The 20162-nt window shown below is 39.7% G+C and overlaps 1 protein-coding gene across 2 annotated transcripts; it reads left to right on the top strand.

Moving 5' to 3' along the window:
• The first annotated feature begins 996 nt into the window (after window positions 1-996).
• On the top strand, window positions 997-18468 carry smad5 (SMAD family member 5). 2 transcript variants are annotated; one of them, XM_032555161.1, is made up of 7 exons: window positions 997-1248; window positions 6415-7287; window positions 12065-12376; window positions 14782-14871; window positions 16366-16587; window positions 16675-16931; window positions 17025-18468. In XM_032555161.1, exons 2-7 carry the CDS (start codon window positions 6885-6887, stop codon window positions 17166-17168), a joined length of 1428 nt encoding a protein of 475 aa, XP_032411052.1. In that variant the 5' UTR covers window positions 997-1248; window positions 6415-6884; the 3' UTR covers window positions 17169-18468. The 2 variants fall into 2 exon arrangements, with proteins under 2 accessions (XP_032411052.1, XP_032411051.1); XM_032555160.1 differs by lacking the exon at window positions 997-1248 and adding an exon at window positions 1607-1777.
• The last annotated feature ends 1694 nt before the right edge of the window (window positions 18469-20162 follow it).

The raw sequence follows: 20162 nt of genomic DNA on the forward strand, positions 1-20162 counted from the left end.
ATATCTGGCCCCTATTCACATAAAACAGAAAACAGAAAACTGTTGCAAACTTAACTTCATACACACCAAAATTACACAACAAAACATCTGCTGACTCAGTGCCGTGTCTTTTAAAAGCAGGAAGAGATTTAGATAATTTTACTGTTTCCCTGTCTAGACTGTTCCATAAACAGACACCGCTAATTGAAATGCACCTCTCCATTGTCGCCATTCTAAATAATTTAAATAATTTCAGTTCCTTTTAGTTTGTATTTGCGTTCTCTCTTTACAAATCTGTTTTGATGTTGCAAAAAAAAAATAAAAAATTAAAAAATCTACCTTTTACCATACATTGTGAAGGATAACGTATGGAGGCATCTACGCCTCCAGACCAGCAGGGGGCTCCCAAGTGTGCTTGACGTCTTACAGATTGCAAATCTCAAAACTTCAAATCTGAGTTCATGACAGTTTGGATTACATTTAAAATTGCTCTGGGAGTTCTGTTCTTCTATTCAGTTTGGATCTATTTCTTATTTATGCACGAATCTCCTTTCATGCGCATAGGAAAACTGCAAGTAAATTGGAATAAATTACAATTATTTGGGGTTTTTTGTGAGTACAAATGTTTAAGTGTGACCCCTGCTTTCCCTCGTTACTTAGTCGGAATTGAAAAGCTGGACAGTAGACAATATCAACACCAAATGAGTAAGTCAGTGAAATAAACATACATACACAATGTATTTCCTGATATTTATTTAGTAAGCTATGTTAAGTAACAATTTTTACAAGTCAGGATAGACAGTGGATGGATGGAATATCATATTTAGACAATCTTGAATTGGGGCCCCAAATCAAATTCTGCCCAGGGCCACACACAATTTTGGTCGCCTCTGTTTAGAAATATTTCCTAAGCGTTCAATAATTGAAAGTAGAAAATTCATCAGATTCACACAAATTATTCACTTAAGTAACAGGTCGACGGTTGCCCACTAGTGGCGGATCCACAAACACCGCACTATATTCGGAGACTGAATGGAGAGTCCGCATTCCCAATAGCACAGTCCGTGAGAAGAGTTTCGTCTGCAGAAACGGGAGCGAATCTGGAGGAGCTAGTTGGATTAATTCAAATTAAACGGATTAGCAACGTGGGAATTGTTGAAGTCTCGAGCAACTGACAACAAAGGGCAACAATACAACAAACCACAGCGCTCCAGACTGAGTGGAGCCAGCAACTTGTGCTCGACGTTCCCCAGCCTCAGCACGACCACCGTAAGACTTCACGTGCAACACGGAAACGCGCAAAAACAAACACTGCGCTTATATTAATGTCGCTTTCTTGCACATTACGCAGATATTGCGTTCGGAACTATTTTCGCCCTTACTCTCGCATACATGTAGTTGGAGGGAAAGCGTTTTAAGTTAGAGCGCCCTGGATCATGCGCAAGATGGAGCGAGCAAATCTTATTTTAAGCGTCTGAACGTCGTATTTTTAGCAGGATAAAATATGTTTGATGCGGTTAATATGACCGGGCTGGAGATGTGGCAAGTCTCCAGCCCGGTTCACTCTAGTTCTCGCTAGAGTGAGAACTATTTCTTTTTCTTCTTCTTTTGGTGGCGGCGGAGGGATATGCGTTTGTTTCCAGTCTAGTTGTCTCCTGGATCTGGAGGACGCGGCGTGAAGAGTCGGAGATAAGAGGCGGCAGAAGCGAGGAGTAATTTACCAGTAGAAAAGTTGGGACTTTGGGTTGAAATATTCTCAAGAACGACCATATGTATGGAACCTTAACTCCGTACGAAGGTATGTGGCTAAACCCCAGTTTTGACATTTGCGGCGAACGAGTAAAAGTAAAATGTAGAGAGCGTCATCGGTGCGGCGTCCGTAGGCTCGCTGCTCGGTCCCATTGAGGAGGGCTAGGCTAACAGCTAGCACACATTAGCCTTGCGTCACTTATTAGAAGTTTAAAAAGTTTCTGGAAAGAAGCTGACGGCGAAAGACAAAAAGCAGCTTATGCAACACGTCAGGAGTAAAGCAACATAGTTTTTTAATTAATTGTCGTTTTAAAGAGAAAATATAAGTCTTAAACGTTATTCTTTAAGCAGATAAGCTTACTTTTTGTGAAGCGTTTGACATTAACTTTATGCTAAACAAGTTCTGTTAACGAGAGCTAGGCTAGTTAGCTTATTCCCAAGGGGAGTTCTCATAGTAACTCTCAATTCAGCATTGAAGTTTATATACATATTTGTTAAAAAATATATATACATATATTAAAATATATGTATTGTATTGTAGTTGTGTAAAGTTCGAGCAGCACATTAGGCTTGTCTTACTACAATTTTAGGGTTTGTGTAACATTAGATGAGCCTGATTCCTGTCCGTCTCTGGGTGGAAAAGCCGAGGGTGCTCTCTCCTAAACCGACCCGTTGTTCCGTGTTGTCAATCCCCTCTACTTTACATTTGAACATTTCAGACATTCAAAAGCAAAACAGAGAATTAATGAGCTGGTAAGTGTTTCTTTACCCCTCCAGTTCTTGTTGAAGCTTGTAGCGTTTTTGCAGCAGTTCTGTAAGGAGCTTGTAGTGCGGCCTTATCTTCTATAAATCTGAGATAATTTGCTTTATACTGCCTCTGCTTGGTCACTTCACCGACTTCTTGGCTTGGTCTCTTGTGTTGTTGAGGTTTCTGTACACGCTGTTTTTAGAACTGCTAATCATGTGATATATATATATATATATATATATATATATATATATATATATATATATAGCTTGTACCTTCTTCCTGTTCAGAAATTCCCGATGATCTCTGCAAGGCCATGAATCATCTAGTGTGGTGGTTTCAGTGAATCAGGAGAAGAGTGGTATTGTATTCTCCTCCCAGCCATGTGTTTCAGAATGTGTCCATGAAAATGTGTGTTTAAGACCGATTTGATCTCGGCCTTTGATAGTTGAAACGTGATAAGCTATCAGGACGAACTGTAAAATTGAAAAAGATTAGCAATAGAGATGTGCCGATCAGGCTTTTCCTCCTTGCCGACACCGATTTCTTTCTTTCTTTGTTTTTTTGTTGTTGTTTTTTTAAAAGTCTGATGGGGATAATGGATTTAAAATCCAACAACAAATGAATGAGTTCATTTCCCCAGATACTGTGACTCCCAACATGTAGCATCAAAATCACTAGCAGTGCACCGATCCCATGGCTAAACAGAACTGGCCAATTTTTTCTTATGCCGTGGGTTAGGCCTGTCACGATAACAAATTTTGCTGAGCGATTAATTGTCTCAAAAATTATTGCGATAAACAATAATATTGTTTGAAGACCTTTTTACACGGATTTAATGGAAATGACGTAATAATGCATGCGATTTCCTGCCAAAGTTAGATACACTTTGTTTTCAAAAGAACACTAAACACTGGAACTGATAAACAAAACAACCAAAAGCAAAATAAAATGGATTCTCAGTCTCACTTGAATAAAAACTAAACATAAAGCCAAAGTGGAAATAACCAAAAGAGTGCAGATTATGAAATCTGTATATTATGTTGCCCTTCAGTAATCATTAGATTTAAACAGAGAAAATGGGCACATCGACTACCTGATGCTTGGCGGTTCTACGATTGTTGCTTGCGGTTTCATAACCGATCATCCTGTAGTGTGTGGTGTGTTACGGTAGATCGTCGTTGCCGCTCCGATCTAAATCAGGGGTTTTCCCCAACTGGGAGCTTTAACGCAGCCTGTTGAATGTGACAGGTAGCCAATCAGTGTGGATTCTCCTCCGCGCTTTCTGAGGGGAAATTACAGAGGAGAATCCCAAACAGCTGACACGGCGCAACCCGAAGTCCAGCGGACATTGGAGATGATATGTGGAAACAACATTAATGTTTATTCAACATTTTGTGCAAAAATATAGAAATGACAAGGGGAGGAGTTGGAGCAAAATTGCTACCGCAGTTGATAAACCCGGTAACTTTTCAGCTGTTCTTCATTAATGTGACATAAATAGGTTCTAATGATTTTCATTCAGTCAGGACTGACACTAGCCACATGCATTGCAGGTAGATTGTAGTAAAGCATTGATTAATGCCTGGTTTTAAAATTAGTTAACTGGACTTGTAGCGATTATTTTGTGCCCATTGTTGGACACCACACGGCAGGATGGAACCCGATCGAACCGTTATACCTAGGATTTCTTTTTTAAAAGGTTTTATCGGCTCTAGTGGCCTTTATTTGATAGTTAATTGACAGGAAAGTGGGTAATGAGAGAAGGGGGAGACATGCGGCAAAGGTCGCCAGGGCAGGAATCGAACCTGCGACAGCCGTGTCGAGGACTAAGGTCTCCTTATGTGGGTTGTGCTTAACCCCTGCGCCACCACAGCACATCCCATACCTAGGATTTCTGTCGGCTAATGTGTGGTCTGTCAGGTTTTGAAAATGGGCCGACAATCGGCCGACAGCTCTAAGATCGTGTAGTTTGCGCTGGGCTTTACACTAAGGAAATGAGGAAGGGAGGAGTCAGTGGAGAGCAGCGGAGTTGAGCCTTTTTTCATTCAGTGTCATTAACAGAAAGAGAAAAAGGCCGGAAGAGACGATAAAGCCGATAATTAAAATGACGTCGATAGTTTTAATTTATTGTACGATTAATTGATTTATCGTTTGTCACTTTTATGTGCTGAAACAAAAAATACCAAAGTACCTGCCATTGATTGACAAGTTCATAGACTGATTGTAGCGCATCGACAGGGCAAAATGTAATGATTTTTAAGCATATAAATGTCAAAACTATATGTATAGCCTATATTTGCACACTTATACTAACCATAATCAGAGTGTGAAAGGAATTTAAATATGAAACGTTAAAATTCACTTTATTTTGAAGATCCATCGCCTCTGCCTCCTGTCTGGTTGTGAAGCTGGCCGCTGTGCGTTGCACCGCTTTCAGGAGTGAAGTTAAATAGAGATGTCAGTCTGAACTAGAGGGACAGAAAAAGCTAAAGAAAGCTGCTTGAGGAAGGTTAAGTTGAATCCATTTTTAGTTCAAACTTGTAAAGTTGACCCTAATGTCAACGTATGCTGCATTACTTTAAAACAAATGTGCATTTCGGTGCATGGAGTCAAATTATGGAATAGTTTGGATGGGGATTTGAAAAAATGTCCTACTTTAAACCAATTTAAAATTCTTGAAAAGAAAAAAAAGATAAAGTCTTAAACTCATTTGAGTTAACAATGAGGAGAATGATGTGTTTGTAAGTTATATTCTTGATTTTTATGGCCATGAGAACAAGATTTATTTGTAATTATTCAGAAAGAGGCAGGTTTTTATAAAGTTTTTCTTCTTCCTGCTCCCTGTCACTCATTTAGATAAATTGTTCCAAGACAATGTTTTTGTACATTGGTGATGAAATGTGATTTGTTGAGTGAATAAACTTATTGATTGATATGAGCAACAGTAAGGTAGCTAACTAATGTAGTTTGGCCATAATGCATCATGTTTCAGATATATTTTGAAGGCTCCTTAAAAAATTTTTTTTTAAACTGGTGTCACCCCCACCAGTTTAAAAAAATCTTAGTGGAAACCCTGATATGCATAAAGACTTCATTGATTACTTTTTATTTTTAAAAAATTCACCCTGTTTTGACCTCATGTATAGCATGACTATTTGTCATCATTGCTAACTGATTATTAGCAACGTTTAAGTCTAAAACCGCCAGGTCTGATCTAGCCCTCGTCAGCCTCCGTTGAAACATCTGCCTGCCTAGGAAACGCCAAACAAAATCCAGAACATTTTGGGTCCGATAACATCTGCGCTTCCCTTTTGTGTCCTCCTTCCTACGGCTCCCCCCTTCGCTTTCATGTGCGCGTAGAACAATGAGCGGTGGGAGTGGGCGCACCGCTGTCGTCCAGCTGTGGTCCGGGAGGGAGAGACCGGGCAGAGATGAGATGGAGGAGGAAACGGCCCTCGTGGTCACATCCTTTTCCACCGACTTAGTTTCACAACCTCCCTCCGTTCCCCCCCAACCAAACAGCTGCTTGTGCAGCCGGAGGCGACATGAGTTTGACCCCGGTCCGGTCGATCCGAACGATGCAGAGCGAAGGGCGATGTATCTGAGCGTAGCTTAGGAAGGCTGAGGTTGCCGAGATTTTTGGCTACGTGCGTTTTGTTTGTTTTGACTTTTAGCGTTTCTAATAATGGACAATAATACAAGTAGAATACACTACGGCAAGTATGCAAGCACAACGGATTGACAAAGCGCTTATTTTGGATCCGTTAGGTGATGGTGTTCTTGTATATTTTACCAAATATTCAAGAAAGGAATTCCTTCTTGATTTTTACAGATCAATAAGACATTCTTATTTATCTCAGTGATTTCACACAGGTCAGTGTATCCCTTAAAGTTGTTTTTTGTATGTTTTTTTTTTCTCTCTCTCGTGCTTGCAGGAGCGCAGCAGATCAAAACCCCAGCGCTGCGCCGTGCGGGAAGGCAGTGGCCTCTAGAGGAGCCGGCAGCAATCCGAGCAATGTCGGCTTTCTTTTAGAGCGCGTGTCAGACGTTCGTCGGTGAGACCTGCAGCCGCGTCCCGATCCCAGCACACACACGCCCCCCTACCCCCTCCTCCAGCCCTCTCTTCCCATCATCGGCGGTGACCCTTCTCCGAACAGCTTGCTTGGAGGGCCCTTCCTGACCAGGAGCAGCTGCGTCCTGCTTGCTGACTCCCGTTCCTCCCTTGCTTCCTGTCCTTGGTTGGACAAGGCTGAAACCTCCTCTCCGTTCACCCCACCCATCATCTGTGCTTACATTCACACCCTCACTCAGGCGCTCTTTTAGAGCTTGTTTTGGACTTTTTTCCCCTCCTCTCCCCTAAAACTCTGAACTGACTGACAATCCCGACAGTCTCGCGTCCGGCAGCATGACCTCCATGTCCAGCCTGTTCTCCTTCACCAGCCCGGCGGTCAAGCGGCTGCTCGGCTGGAAGCAGGGCGACGAGGAGGAGAAATGGGCCGAGAAGGCGGTGGACGCGCTGGTGAAGAAGCTGAAGAAAAAGAAGGGCGCCATGGAGGACTTGGAGAAGGCGCTGAGCTGTCCCGGTCAGCCCAGCAAATGCGTCACCATCCCCAGATCGCTGGACGGTCGTCTCCAGGTGTCGCACAGGAAGGGCCTCCCCCACGTCATCTACTGCAGGGTGTGGCGCTGGCCGGACCTGCAGTCGCACCATGAGCTCAAGCCGCTGGAGGTGTGCGAGTATCCGTTCGGCTCCAAGCAGAAGGAGGTCTGCATCAACCCGTATCACTACAAGCGAGTGGAAAGCCCCGGTAGGTGCTACTGGTCCAACTGGTTTTGGTTTTCTGCTATAAAACTCACACAGTTCATACAGCTGATTAAAAACGAGTGGATTTTATTTGGGTGTTTTGGAAAGTGCTTGATTTCCATATAAAGTCCTTGAAAGTGTTTGATATTCAAACTGCACAGTTTGTTAATAAAGTGCAATCTAACGTGTGATTAAAAGCCTAAATTTGTACGGCTTCATTTCCAATTGAAACCAGATATTTAAAGATGATAAAAGACTTATTTTTATTGCTGTCTGAAGTTAAATCAGACTAAACTTTTCTTGTCTTGTCAGTTAGAATCACCAAAATTATTTCTATTTGCTAAATGCCAGAAACCTTAACGAGAAAATCTTTTAGAGCGATTTTTATTGTCTGTAGGGTTTGTGTAGGAGACATTTTACATTCTCCTTGTTCCTTCTTTAGAAGATTTAATGAAAAAATAGTCAAATTTGACGTCATAAAATAGTGAATTGAAACTGTCTTCTGTAGTTCATTTGTATTTTTTAAAATCTCCTAAGTGGTGCTGGAAAAATTTGAAAACTTGCCTTGAAAATGTAAAAAAAAAAAAAAGGCCCTTGAGTTTCACCATGGGAAACCTTGGTCTCACTAAAAGAAGAGAAAAATTCACTAATCAGAATTTTTATGGCCGATTTTTGAGTTTAATCTGATTTGGGTTTAAAAGCTATTCTATAAGAACAGCAATTCAGCTTTTTCTTTTTTCCTAGCCGTCCTGCCATTAATTGACCTTCAATTATTTATAGTTTGAACCAAAAGCGACGTCACATTTAGTGTGAAAGCACACAATGGAGAGGGTTTTGCTATTATTCTAAAACAATGGCAAAATGATCACAAAGTCATGACTTAATTTTATTGATCCCAAAGGGAAATTCAGTTCCAGCTGCACAGCATCCAAAACTAGCGGGAATAATTGTCCAGAAAATCGTTTATTTTTTCTGCCAGAAACAGGAAAAAAAAAAAAAAGTAACAGAGCTAATCCCAACATGCTGCCACCTTGAGAGAATGTAAAACCCCTTCCCACAAAGCTGCCAACCACAACATTAGGAGAAAATGTGATTGCAATACTGACTCTTAAAATTGCTGTAATGAAATTAGGATATCTCTTCTGATTGATTCATATTTCCAACTGGCCAAATGCTTTATAAATATGCATGGGCATTAATATGTCCTGCATGTTCTGATTGCAATATTGCACACGTCGATATTACTATTTGGATTGGAACGGGATCCTTTGTGCAGCTCGTCTTCAAACTTATGCTGATCCAGCATATTTTGTGAGTGACAGATGCTGAAGGGCCTGACGTGTTAAACGGCACCAACTGTATTTTATTCCATACTTTTATCAGCTGAGAGTTCACTCTGCTTTTCCATGTTGCAGTCTGAATGAGCCATGCATGCCTAAACATGTAAAAAAAAAACAAAAAAAAACTTCCTTTCAGATAACTTCTTAGATTTCTGCGCGTCCTCTGATTTCATTACACAAAGCTGCTCTGTTACTGAAAACGGTTAACTTTAAAGGGGCAGTGTGATGTAAAATTGACTTTTTTGAGCTCTACATCATGTTGTAATGTAATTACCGCATCAAAAACATACCTGGAGTGTTGGTTTGAGAAATCCTTTAATCTCCATGGCAACCATTACATTTGGGTGGACCTAGCTCCGCCTTTGAGGACGAAGCTCCTCCTCAGAGCTACAGTTTCCAAGCTTCCACCTCACAAAGCAGCCCTAACCATCGACTCCCCAACTGAGCTCCTTCAGACTAGCCAGCAGCAATTGGCAAACACCTGGTGGAGCATCTTCTGAGCTCATTATCCGAGCTACTTCTGGTAAAAACATTGTTAAAGAGTTGAGAGGAGCCATGTTGTGATGACTTCCTGAAGGCAGAGTTTCAGAATGAACAAGAGTTTTTAAAGACACAGAAGCCCAATTTCAAGGCGTTAAATCAGGGAGTCAAGTCATATCTTGTATATACAGCATGTTTTAGAACAGAGGGTGCCTTAGCTACTTGATTGTGCTATAAAATGGCACTATGTGCCTGGAAAACGCATAATACTGGCCGTTTAAAATCTTTTCGATCTCGTCTGAACTAAACATGTTCTTTACTCCTTGTGAGCCATCACAAAACATGATACCTGGGACTGACATTTTAATCTTATGCTTGGCTTGATTTCTCTTTTATGAATTTATATATTTAATAAATAGTTAGCAGAGCTGATGTAGGGGTCTAAATTGAGCCCCTTTGTTGTATTTTGACAAAATTACATACAAATTTTGTATATTAAAAATAAAAAACATTAAAATAATTCTGAATATTTTTAAGGATTTAGGCTTTAAAAGTGAAAAAAAACAAAACATTTCTAGCCCTTTAAATTATTTTTTATAGCGCTTGGTCTGTCATAATGACACATTTTACTGGATGATAAATTGTCCCAGAATTTATTGCATTAAGCAATAATGTCTTTTTGAGACCATTTTCAACTAATATGATGATAAACGACATAATAATGCAAGTTCCCACTCTTGAAACTTTATTTTCCAAAGAACATTTAACACTGGAGCTGGAAGACATTTTAAATATCCAAAACTATGAAGTCTCAAAAAATAAAACAAAAGTTTGACTATTTTGGTCAAACATGTAAAAAAAAAACTAACAAACTTTATTTCAAATGGTTCAGAAAGTTCAATCAGGAATTACAAATAAAATGTAAAATAATTAATAAAGCATGATGTCACTCAGACCACAAAGTATAGAATTACTGAATAGATCTGCCCTTACGGTACGGACACAATGCCTGATCTAGAATTTATTTCCGTATCGGGATACATGTAGTCGGTAGCTTTAAGTATTGATCGTTTTACTTCCAGCCACATCAACCAACAGTTTTACACACATACACAACGTATTTTACTCAAATTATTCCACTCTAATTGCTGCTTCGCACCTTGTGCGTTTCTAAATATGCACGTCTAACAGTGTACTTTCTGACATTCATCTTCTTTCCAAAAAGTGTTTGCCACAGGCTGTAAAACAATGTGAAATGGGAGAAATGGTTAGCAGACATGACTGTAGCCAGTATGTCGTATTTTGACCCATTTAAATTAAACAGATCATTATTGCTTTGCGACAGTCTGAGCTGTTGCAAGTTAATTAAAAGAGAAAATCTTTATTTTAGAGCTGCAGAAACCCCAGCAGGACAAACCTTTTTCTGTCTTGGATGAACAGATTTATTTTTTTCCCCCCTAGAAGTTTCCAGTCTTTGCATTCTCATGCTGTAGCGTCTTGTTTAGATGCCGCAGCCCACCACCTGACGATAACCCTGACCCAGTTAAACGGGAAGCGGATGAAATATGTTGCTTTTGCAGTTATTGCTAACATCAATATGACTGTGACCGTAAAAACAATTCAAAAGATTTCCTGCACTTGCATCCACACATTAACGGCAGTGTTTGTAATCAAGGCGATCGATAAGCGCACACAGTAATTTTCTGAATTATTACACTACCATAATGTCGTAATTAAATTTTTACAACAAAGACATAATGATTTAGGTTTTTTTTTTTTTTCTTGTTCATTTTTAATAAATGGGTGACGAATGGTTCTCTGAGTCGTGCCAGATCCCTTGGAGCTCGGAATACTGAGGAGCTGGTAAACAAATCCACAAAGGTCAGCAGGCTGTCATCATGCAGGCCTGTTCAACCCGCCTCTTCCATTTCACAGAAAATCAATATCACTAGCTCTAGGAGTCTTATTAGATTATATGCCTCAGGCACTCCAGATTGGGTGTGGCATCAGAGAGCGGCTTTCTAAGCGCACAAACCACTCAGGCTAAACTCCCGGCACTTTCCCTGCATAAACCTCCGCGCTCGTCTCCTAATGTCATTCACACACCCCATAAACACATTGAAGGATGACCCTGACAGGACGGCCTTTCTGACACTGGGCTTGCTTGAGATTGCCAGCTCTTTATTGACTGGTTCAAGGATGTGGATCACATGTCGGTCAGGAGACATTTGCAGCATATCAACAAAGGCTTTCAGAAGGGTTTCGAACGATGAGGGAGAGAGGATCCTGAAAAAGTCTTGAATTAATGCATGTAAAATTAAGGTCTTAAAATGTCTGAAATTCATTGCAAAAAGAAAAAGTTAGCCTTAAATACATTAATCACAGGTCTGAAATTTGGTTGAGGCAGGACTATTTAATCTATGTAGCTATTTTTCTTGTGAGACTTTACACTCATGCAAAAGTTTGAGTTGTGAACAGATATTTCACTGCGTCCTGTAACTCAAGACAAGAATGCAAGCTAGTTAGCTGCTAGTTAGCAGCAGTAACTGCTAATATACCCTTTTAAAAGATTTTAATATACCCTTGTTTGCTAGCTAATATATGTTAAATTCAAAATCTGTGGAATGTGCCATTTGTTTTATCCAGTTGATCATCAGAATAGTCAATATATTACTAAAAATAATAGTTTCAGTCTTGATAGATATGTTTCCTTTATTTCTCCTGGCGTAATTTTAGCTTCAATGCTTATGAGCTTTGTATTTTCTATGATATTTCCTTAGTAATTGGCTAACGTTTTAATTGAGTCGTTTACAGTGACAAGTCTTTAGGAATCTTACATATCTTCATGTTTTCTAGTCAAATGCGTAAATATTTAGCCTAGCCACTTGATATTTTACAGATGTGCGTTTCCTGTGTTAAACTAATGTTCCCGTCTGGACGTCTTTGCTCTCCACCATCCAGTTCTGCCACCGGTCCTGGTACCGAGGCACAGCGAGTTCAACCCGCAGCACAGCTTGCTCGTACAGTTTCGCAACCTCACCCACAACGAGCCGCACATGCCCCTGAACGCCACCTTCCCAGACTCCTTCCCGCAGCCGCACAGTGGCAGCGGCGGCAACAGCAACGGAGGTGGAGGAGGAGGAGGAGGAGGAGGAGGCGGCGGCTCTTTCCCCATTTCTCCCAATTCCCCCTACCCTTCCTCTCCAGCCAGCAGCGGTACCTACCCCAACTCTCCTGCCAGCTCGGGGCCCTCCAGTCCATTCCAACTCCCAGGTACGCCAAGCTCACTCATGTACCCGGCCCCGGGAAATACGCCAGGCTGTTGTTTTTCCTGAGCTGCTTTTGTTGTGTTACGCAAGCAGCAAAAAGCGAGGATTCACAAACGCATGTCTCAGAGGAGCTCAGATGATTTTATGTATATATAGAAAAATCTGTTTAGTGGAGTTAAAAGAAGACAGACTGTAATAAATGTTTGTGTGTACTGTTGGTATCTAGGGTTGTTAAGAAAACTATTTAAAATTATTAATTTGGGTTAGAATTGACACAAACGAAGAAGCCGTTTTCATCTTCCCAAATTAGCTCAGAGGTTCACATTGCAGCTGCTGATGCTCCTGAACTGTCATGGCCGACCAGAACCGGCACCAGACTCCCCCTGCTGGTTGCTGCTGTCCATTGTTTTGAGTATCAGGTGTTTTACTTGGTATCGGCTTCAATTGTAAAAAGGTTATATTGTGACAACCCTGTTAATAATGACACATTTTCTTACTACTTCTTTGTCATTCTGAGCTCCAATTCATTTTTTTAGCTCCTTGCTTTCAAGTTATTTTCAAAGTAAAACCATGTTTACGGCCAGGCGATAAATCTATTGCAGCAATTGATAAAATTTTTGGTTTTTGAAGATTTAATATTAGGAAAATGAAGATTTTTTGTGGGGGATGGAGGGGCTTCCACAGTACAGAGTGACATCAGCATGCCCAGGGTGGCCATTTTTGTTTGATAAATGTTTTTTACAGCCTCTATTTATTTGAACTTTGAATTCAGGTCAACTCTACGATGAAGAACTAGGCCCAGGCCAAGATTTATATTTTTTATAACGAGAATAAAGTCGTCATGTTACCACACAAAAGTTGTAATGATACATAAAACACTTGCCACATTACCAGAAAGATTTCATAAAATATAAAAACGTCATATCACCAGAAAAAAAGTTGTAATAATAATAAGTTGTGATATTACCAGATAAGTCATAATAGTATGAAAAACATTTATCATATTAACAGAAAATTTTCTGAAAATGAGTCATCATATTACCAGAAGAGAGTTGAAATAATACAAAATAGTCATATTCCCAGAAAAGTTGTCATACAGAAAACAGTCGTAGTATTACCAGAAAAAAGTTGCAGCAATGCAAAAGATAAGTCATATTACAATAAACATTGTAGTAGTGCAAGAACAAATTCAGTTGTAATATTAAAACTCCTCCACAAAATATAGCAAAAAAAAAAGTCAAATGAGGAATATTGAGCATCTTGTCAAGTTATGAGTTTATCAGTTTTATAAATGAAGAAATCCTGAATATTTTAACGCGTCAGCAACAAATTATCAGTAGTTGGATTTGAAAATGATCGCCAAAAGAGTCCATTTTAAAGAAAGAACTCCACCGACTGATCTGCTCACGTCAGTGCACTCTATCAAAGATCTTTTCTCATTAAAACGACTTTTTTCTCATCATTTAACATGCTCTTATGGTAAAATTTGGTCTTTATTTTGCTAATATTATGACTTTATTCTCGTAATTAAACAAAAAATTCTAGTAGCCTGTCTCTAATACTTTGTCGTTCCACGCACAGTAGGGACGACTGAAATAAAAGCCACTTTTTGAAAATATTTTGTGATTTGTAATTAAAAAAATTGAAATCAAGGAAAGAAATGGATTAAAATCAGATGTGATATGAAAAAAAACTGATTTTGGTTTTAAGCCATATCACTCTTACTATGTGGTATTTTGCAGCTTTTTGCAGAACTCTAACCAGATGAGTTTGCCAGTTTGATCCTAATCAAACCACGTCTTAGTGTTGAAAAAGGGAAATGCCAGCAAAGTTCTGTCTGCCAGACCCAGGGCATCTGTCTCCAGCAAAGGCACCAAGTACCACCAGGAAGCCTTTATCCTCCTCCATTTACCTGCTGAAATGTAGCTGCATATTTAGCTGGAAAAAAAGCCCACTGATTTGTTTGGATTTGGGCGATAAACAAAAAACCTTCTTTTTTTTTTTTTTGTTTATCGGTGGATGTTACAGTGAAAAGTCCAGATCTGCTGCAGGGAGTCGAGTAAGAACAGATTTTAATTTCAGGATATAAACCTGTTTGGTGTTGCAGACGCATGTTGTAGTTCAGATTTCTCTCCATCTCTTCTCTTCTCCCTGTAAAGACTCAAACGCCTTGTTGGCTCTTTGTCGGGAATGGGTTAGCATGTGGTTCAGAAGTGAGGCGTACGTGTAATCTGACACCGTTTCCGGGGTACAGATCCTGTGATGATTGTCTGGGGAGATTTGTGTGTGTGTGTGTGTGTGTGTGTGTGTGTGTGTGTGTGTGTGTGTGTGTGTGTGTGTGTGTGTGACGATTTGCCAGCAGCAGCAACAACTGGTCCCATCCATTGCTAACTGCTCTTCATGTCTCAGCTGACACCCCGCCCCCGGCCTACATGCCCCCGGAGGAGCAGCTGGTCCAGGATAGCCAGTCCATGGAAACGAGCAGCAGCATACCTAGAGGTGGGAACTGCACACGATATTTGGAGAGTTACAAAATAAAATAAAAAGATGCAGATGCATCTTGGTAAACCTGAAATATTCTAGAAAGGTTATGTTGTGTTAGTAAATCATTTGAAAATACATTTATTGCCTCCAGATTGATTTGTTATCCTTTAGTTATAATGGATAGCAAGAAAGTCATATTACCATATATTGCTGGTTATTCAAGGGTAGTGATAGCAGGATCATTAAACCATCAATTACAAATAAAGGTGAGCATCTTCAGCTAAAAATAGGAACATTGAGCCACAGTCCAGTTGATTTTTTTGTTGTGATTCAGGACTAGCTTAGCTGGAAGAAATGAAACAGTGGTAACCTTTGTCCTTAAAATGTCTAACTCCATTTCCACTAACCATAAAATTGCACAAATTGAAATTGCGAAAATAAATTTGCTTTATGGAAACAATTTAGAAAAAAAATCATGTTTTTCGGAAGGTTTTTACGTTAGAATGATGTGGTTTTTCAACGTAAACCAGTTTTCACATCAAAAGAGTCTCGCGATCGACAGCCGGATGTTACTACTGGCAAAACCGCTGAAGAAGATGACAGGAAGTAGCAAGAGGATGACGATTTTTTTTGGACAATGTGCAGCTGGATCCACAAGAGCTCTCACAGCATCACAGAGTTCATAAAAAGTTGTTTTGTTTGAACGTGTTGAATCCATAGCTGTTCTGTAGAACCACAAACTGCAATTTCCCCAGAAGCGGGGGGGCTTGTCGCTCCAACGCCTGAATAAGACGCCGACGTCTCCTCGGATGGCTAGTAGATGATGAGCGTTAGCATCACAGCTGAATTATGAATATATCTCATTTAACTGTTTACATCCGTCGCTTGCATTATTTTTAATGACTTATTGTGTGAACAAGGATCCCCCAATCCAGCTAGAGTTTGCCAAAACACTTGAGGCTTGACAACATCCCTAAGTCCAGACCAAACCTTGTGAATCTACCCCAGCTCTTGAATTGGCTCTGCTTCACAATCAATCTTTGTCCATGTTTGTTCTGCTCTGTTTTTTTCCCTCCTCCACTTGTTTTCCTTCCTCTCAACGTTCCTTTAATTGATGAGTGTTTTCATTGATCTAGTGTAGCTTTATGCTTTACAGAAACACTGAATTTAGTGAAATAAGCATTTGAAACTTCTGCAGGTCCTGCAGTTTTTACCCATTGTGCTAATTGGCTTGTATTACTTTTTACTCTCTGTTTAAGAGAATGAGCTTGAATCTGCCTTTTTTAAATTTAGTTATTACTACATTTGAGAAACAGTAGTTTCAGGAAATTAAAAAAAAAACAAAACACAAACTCAAGCATTTGTACCAAGTCTGCCAGATTGTTCTCTAATGGGACTTTCTCCAAGTCAAAATTGCTTTGATTTTGTGAGAATCTTCAAAGTCTTCAAAGATTTTAGTCTTGCATCTCACTAAAAGCTAAAACGTATCTCGATCCGCTCCGCTTCCAGACGTGCAGCCGGTAGAGTACGAAGAGCCGAGCCACTGGTGCTCCATCGTCTACTACGAGCTCAACAACCGCGTCGGCGAGGCCTACCACGCCTCGTCGACCAGCGTGCTGGTGGACGGCTTCACCGACCCGTCCAACAACAAGAACCGCTTCTGCCTCGGACTGCTGTCCAACGTCAACCGCAATTCCACCATCGAGAACACCCGCAGGCACATCGGCAAGGGTACGGCGGCAACGGGAAGGACGCAGTACACGCGGGACGCCCCCGCCGTTTTTCAGTCGCTGACGCTTTGTTTGTGCGTTTGCGCAGGAGTGCACCTGTACTACGTGGGAGGGGAGGTGTACGCCGAGTGCCTCAGCGACACCAGCATTTTCGTCCAGAGTCGCAACTGTAACTTCCACCACGGCTTCCATCCCACGACCGTGTGCAAGATCCCGAGCGGGTGCAGCCTGAAGATTTTCAACAACCAGGAGTTCGCTCAGCTGCTGGCCCAGTCGGTGAACCACGGCTTCGAGGCCGTCTACGAACTCACCAAGATGTGCACCATCAGGATGAGCTTTGTCAAGGTGACGAGTCGCACGCTTTTACTTTGAAACAGCTCACAGCAGCAATAGAAGTCATGATTTACCTTTCTGTTGGTGTGTTTTAAAATTTCTCAGGGCTGGGGAGCCGAGTACCACCGACAGGATGTCACCAGCACCCCCTGCTGGATCGAGGTGCACCTGCATGGGCCTCTGCAGTGGCTGGATAAAGTGCTGACACAGATGGGTTCGCCTCTCAACCCCATCTCCTCTGTGTCCTAATAACAGACTTCTGGGAGATTTAGAAGACCTTTTTACCTTTCTGGTTTCTTTTATAATTTTTTCTCCTTTTTTTTTTGTTTTTTATCCCCCTTTTTACATTGATTTGTAATTTAAAGCTGTCTTAATGGCTGAACTGTTTACATTTACCTTGGGAAGGGATATAAAGCTCTCGCAGGAACTTCATCAACGGTCTCAGCCATAATCCATTTCATTTACATATAAAAAAAAACCTAATATTTTTTTAGGTCAAAGAAAACACCAGGACAAAGAGCAGATTGAAGTTACACGGACACACTACTGCTCGACAATGCAGCATGGAACAACCTAGGGCTGAATCTGTCAAACGATAATTAGGCATGGGTTACATTGCCTTTTTTTTTTTTTTTTTTTTTTTTTTTTTTTTTACTTTATTTGTAGTTTATAATTAAGCAGAGAACGGTTTCACTGCTCTGCTTCGTCTGCCGGAGAGTCTGAAAATCTATGAAACACTTTTCTTACATTGTCTCTGTCAGTTATTTCAGTTAAGAGATGGACACAGTTATGTTTACCAGTAGTCTGATATAACAAGTGCTTTTTTTTATATAGCCTACTGCTAGAAATGAACACTGAGCTACTAAGTTCTGTATGCCAATGTGATAGTTTTTTTTTTGTTTCTTTCTTTTGATATGGGAGATCACTGAACAAGTTAAACATGCCATAAGCTAACATTTTTAATGTTGCATCTGTTGCCATAGAGGTAGGTATTGTGAAAACACAACATGAGCACCACCGTTATTGAGGCTTGTTTGTACTCTCAAGTTTAAGTAAGAGTGGCTGTATTTTCCAGACTCACTGTATTAGCAATATTGTGCATTCATAGATTTTTTTTTTTTTTTTTGTGGAGGCATATTAAATTTGGACTTGGGTACCAAGGCATTATGTTAATTCGCTTTATTGGCTCCATGAAATAAAAAAAAAAAAAGGTATTTGTTAATGGTTCTGTCTCTGCACTCAAGTCAGGTTTAATTTCCTAATGTGTGTAATATTAACACTATGTGGACATTTTTGGGGTTTTTTATACCACCTCCATACTTTGCTTTTAAACCCTACATCAGACGTTGTCATGACAGAGCCATAAAAATTTAAAGGTAGCCCATGTGACGTCGAAACACTGAGTACATAACACTGAAGGCTTTTGTTTGCTGTGATCTAACCTGCAAATATAGCGTCCTTATTGGTCAATAAAAGAGTGTATTCTAGAGCATATGCCGTTTGGTTGACCAAACATTATTATGGTTAATAAAGTTACTAGAACCAGCAAGGGAAAAGTTCTGAGTTTATGTTTAAAACTCAGAACAGAAGACACCCAGTCCTGTATAGGCAATTCTGGCCGATGCAAATCTACAAAGTTTCATAAAATAGATAACCGGTGGATGAAAACAACCCTTAGTGTGGAAAACTATTGTTTAAAAAAATGCACTAGAGAACGACCTGGCAATCATAAAATGTATTGCATATGACTCAGACTTCCCACCAAACAAACTGGACACCAGGTTTAAGGACTGGACATCCGAGGGAATCACTGCCCTGTGCACAATAATGAACAACAAAATCTTAAGTGATTTTGAAACACTCAAGAGAAAATATGCTTTGGACAAACAGGGTTTTTATTGATATTTACACATAAGACATTTTGTTAACTTGAAAATTAGGCCAATTACTGGCAAGAATATAAACCTAATGGAAATTTGTATTAATGCCTATAAATCAAAAATTAAAGGGCAAATTACTTCACTTATCTATAAAAACATAATAGAGCTCAAAGAGGGCAATTCAACAATAACGGAGGAGGAATGGACAATAATGTGGAGATACCAATGGACAAATAATAAATCTCTACAATGGCAAGAATTTGGATAGAAAAATCTGGTAAGATTCTTTACCACACCTGCTCAGAAACGCCACTATGATGGAAATCCTCCAGCATGCTGGAGAAAATGTAGAAATCAAAACAACCCATTGAGTCTTCTGGGACTGTCCATTTATAAAATATTACTGGAAAGAGATAAATGGTTCCTTGCGAGATATTTTCAAGCAGAACATTCCTTTGGAGATCAAGCTGATGTATTTTGGCATAATTCCTCAAGATGCTTCAAAAATAAATACATATTTGATGACTATTTTATTAACAGCAAGTAAGAAAAGCATTGCAAGAAAATGGTTATCACAAGACAAACCAACTTTAGGCGACTGGATCAACATTTAACACGTATAAAATGGAAAAAAATAACAGCCTCTCTCAATCACAGGACTGAACTATTCTGTCAGTGGTGGCAGATTTGGGTGGATTATGTCAAACTTAAAAGATCTGATTTCATTTTTAGAGACCAAACTTGATTAAATCTCCTCGACAATCCTCCTATGGCAGCCATACTTCATAATTATTTTATACTGTTTTTTGTTGATGTATCTTTTCTTTTTTTTGTGTGTGTGTGGTTTGCTTTTTACATTTCTAAATTTGTTCTTTTTTTTTGGTTTCTTCTTCCGCACTCTCTTTACTCCTTGCTTTATAATCGTTCTCAGGGAAGTGAAGTTGCATTTTTGTTTTGACTGTTAGAATGTAACGGTCAACTTGTCCGCCCTATTTCAAATGTTGAAGTTAGTCTTGTGATGTAGAGGCCTACGTTTATGAAAACGATACTTTCTTGAGAATCAATAAAGATAAAATAATTTATTTTTTTTAAACTCAGAAAAAAAGGCAAGTATGGAAATTGACATAAGTGTTACATTTTGAAAGTTACCAATAATGGGGAACCCTAAACTAACCAGAACAAAAAAAAAAAAATGATTTAAAATGTTACCGTACTCTCAACTGTTAGGAGCAGCATTGATTCTGCTCCTAACAGTTTATAAACACTCTTGAGTTGAACATTTGCAACAAATGACTAACATAATTGTTAGTAGGAGAATATTGTAATATTTCCATTAAAGGGGAAATCCTGGACTGATTATATT

The sequence above is a fragment of the Xiphophorus hellerii genome, chromosome 23, assembly GCF_003331165.1.
Source record: "Xiphophorus hellerii strain 12219 chromosome 23, Xiphophorus_hellerii-4.1, whole genome shotgun sequence".
In the NCBI taxonomy this organism is placed as follows: Eukaryota; Metazoa; Chordata; class Actinopteri; order Cyprinodontiformes; family Poeciliidae; genus Xiphophorus; species Xiphophorus hellerii.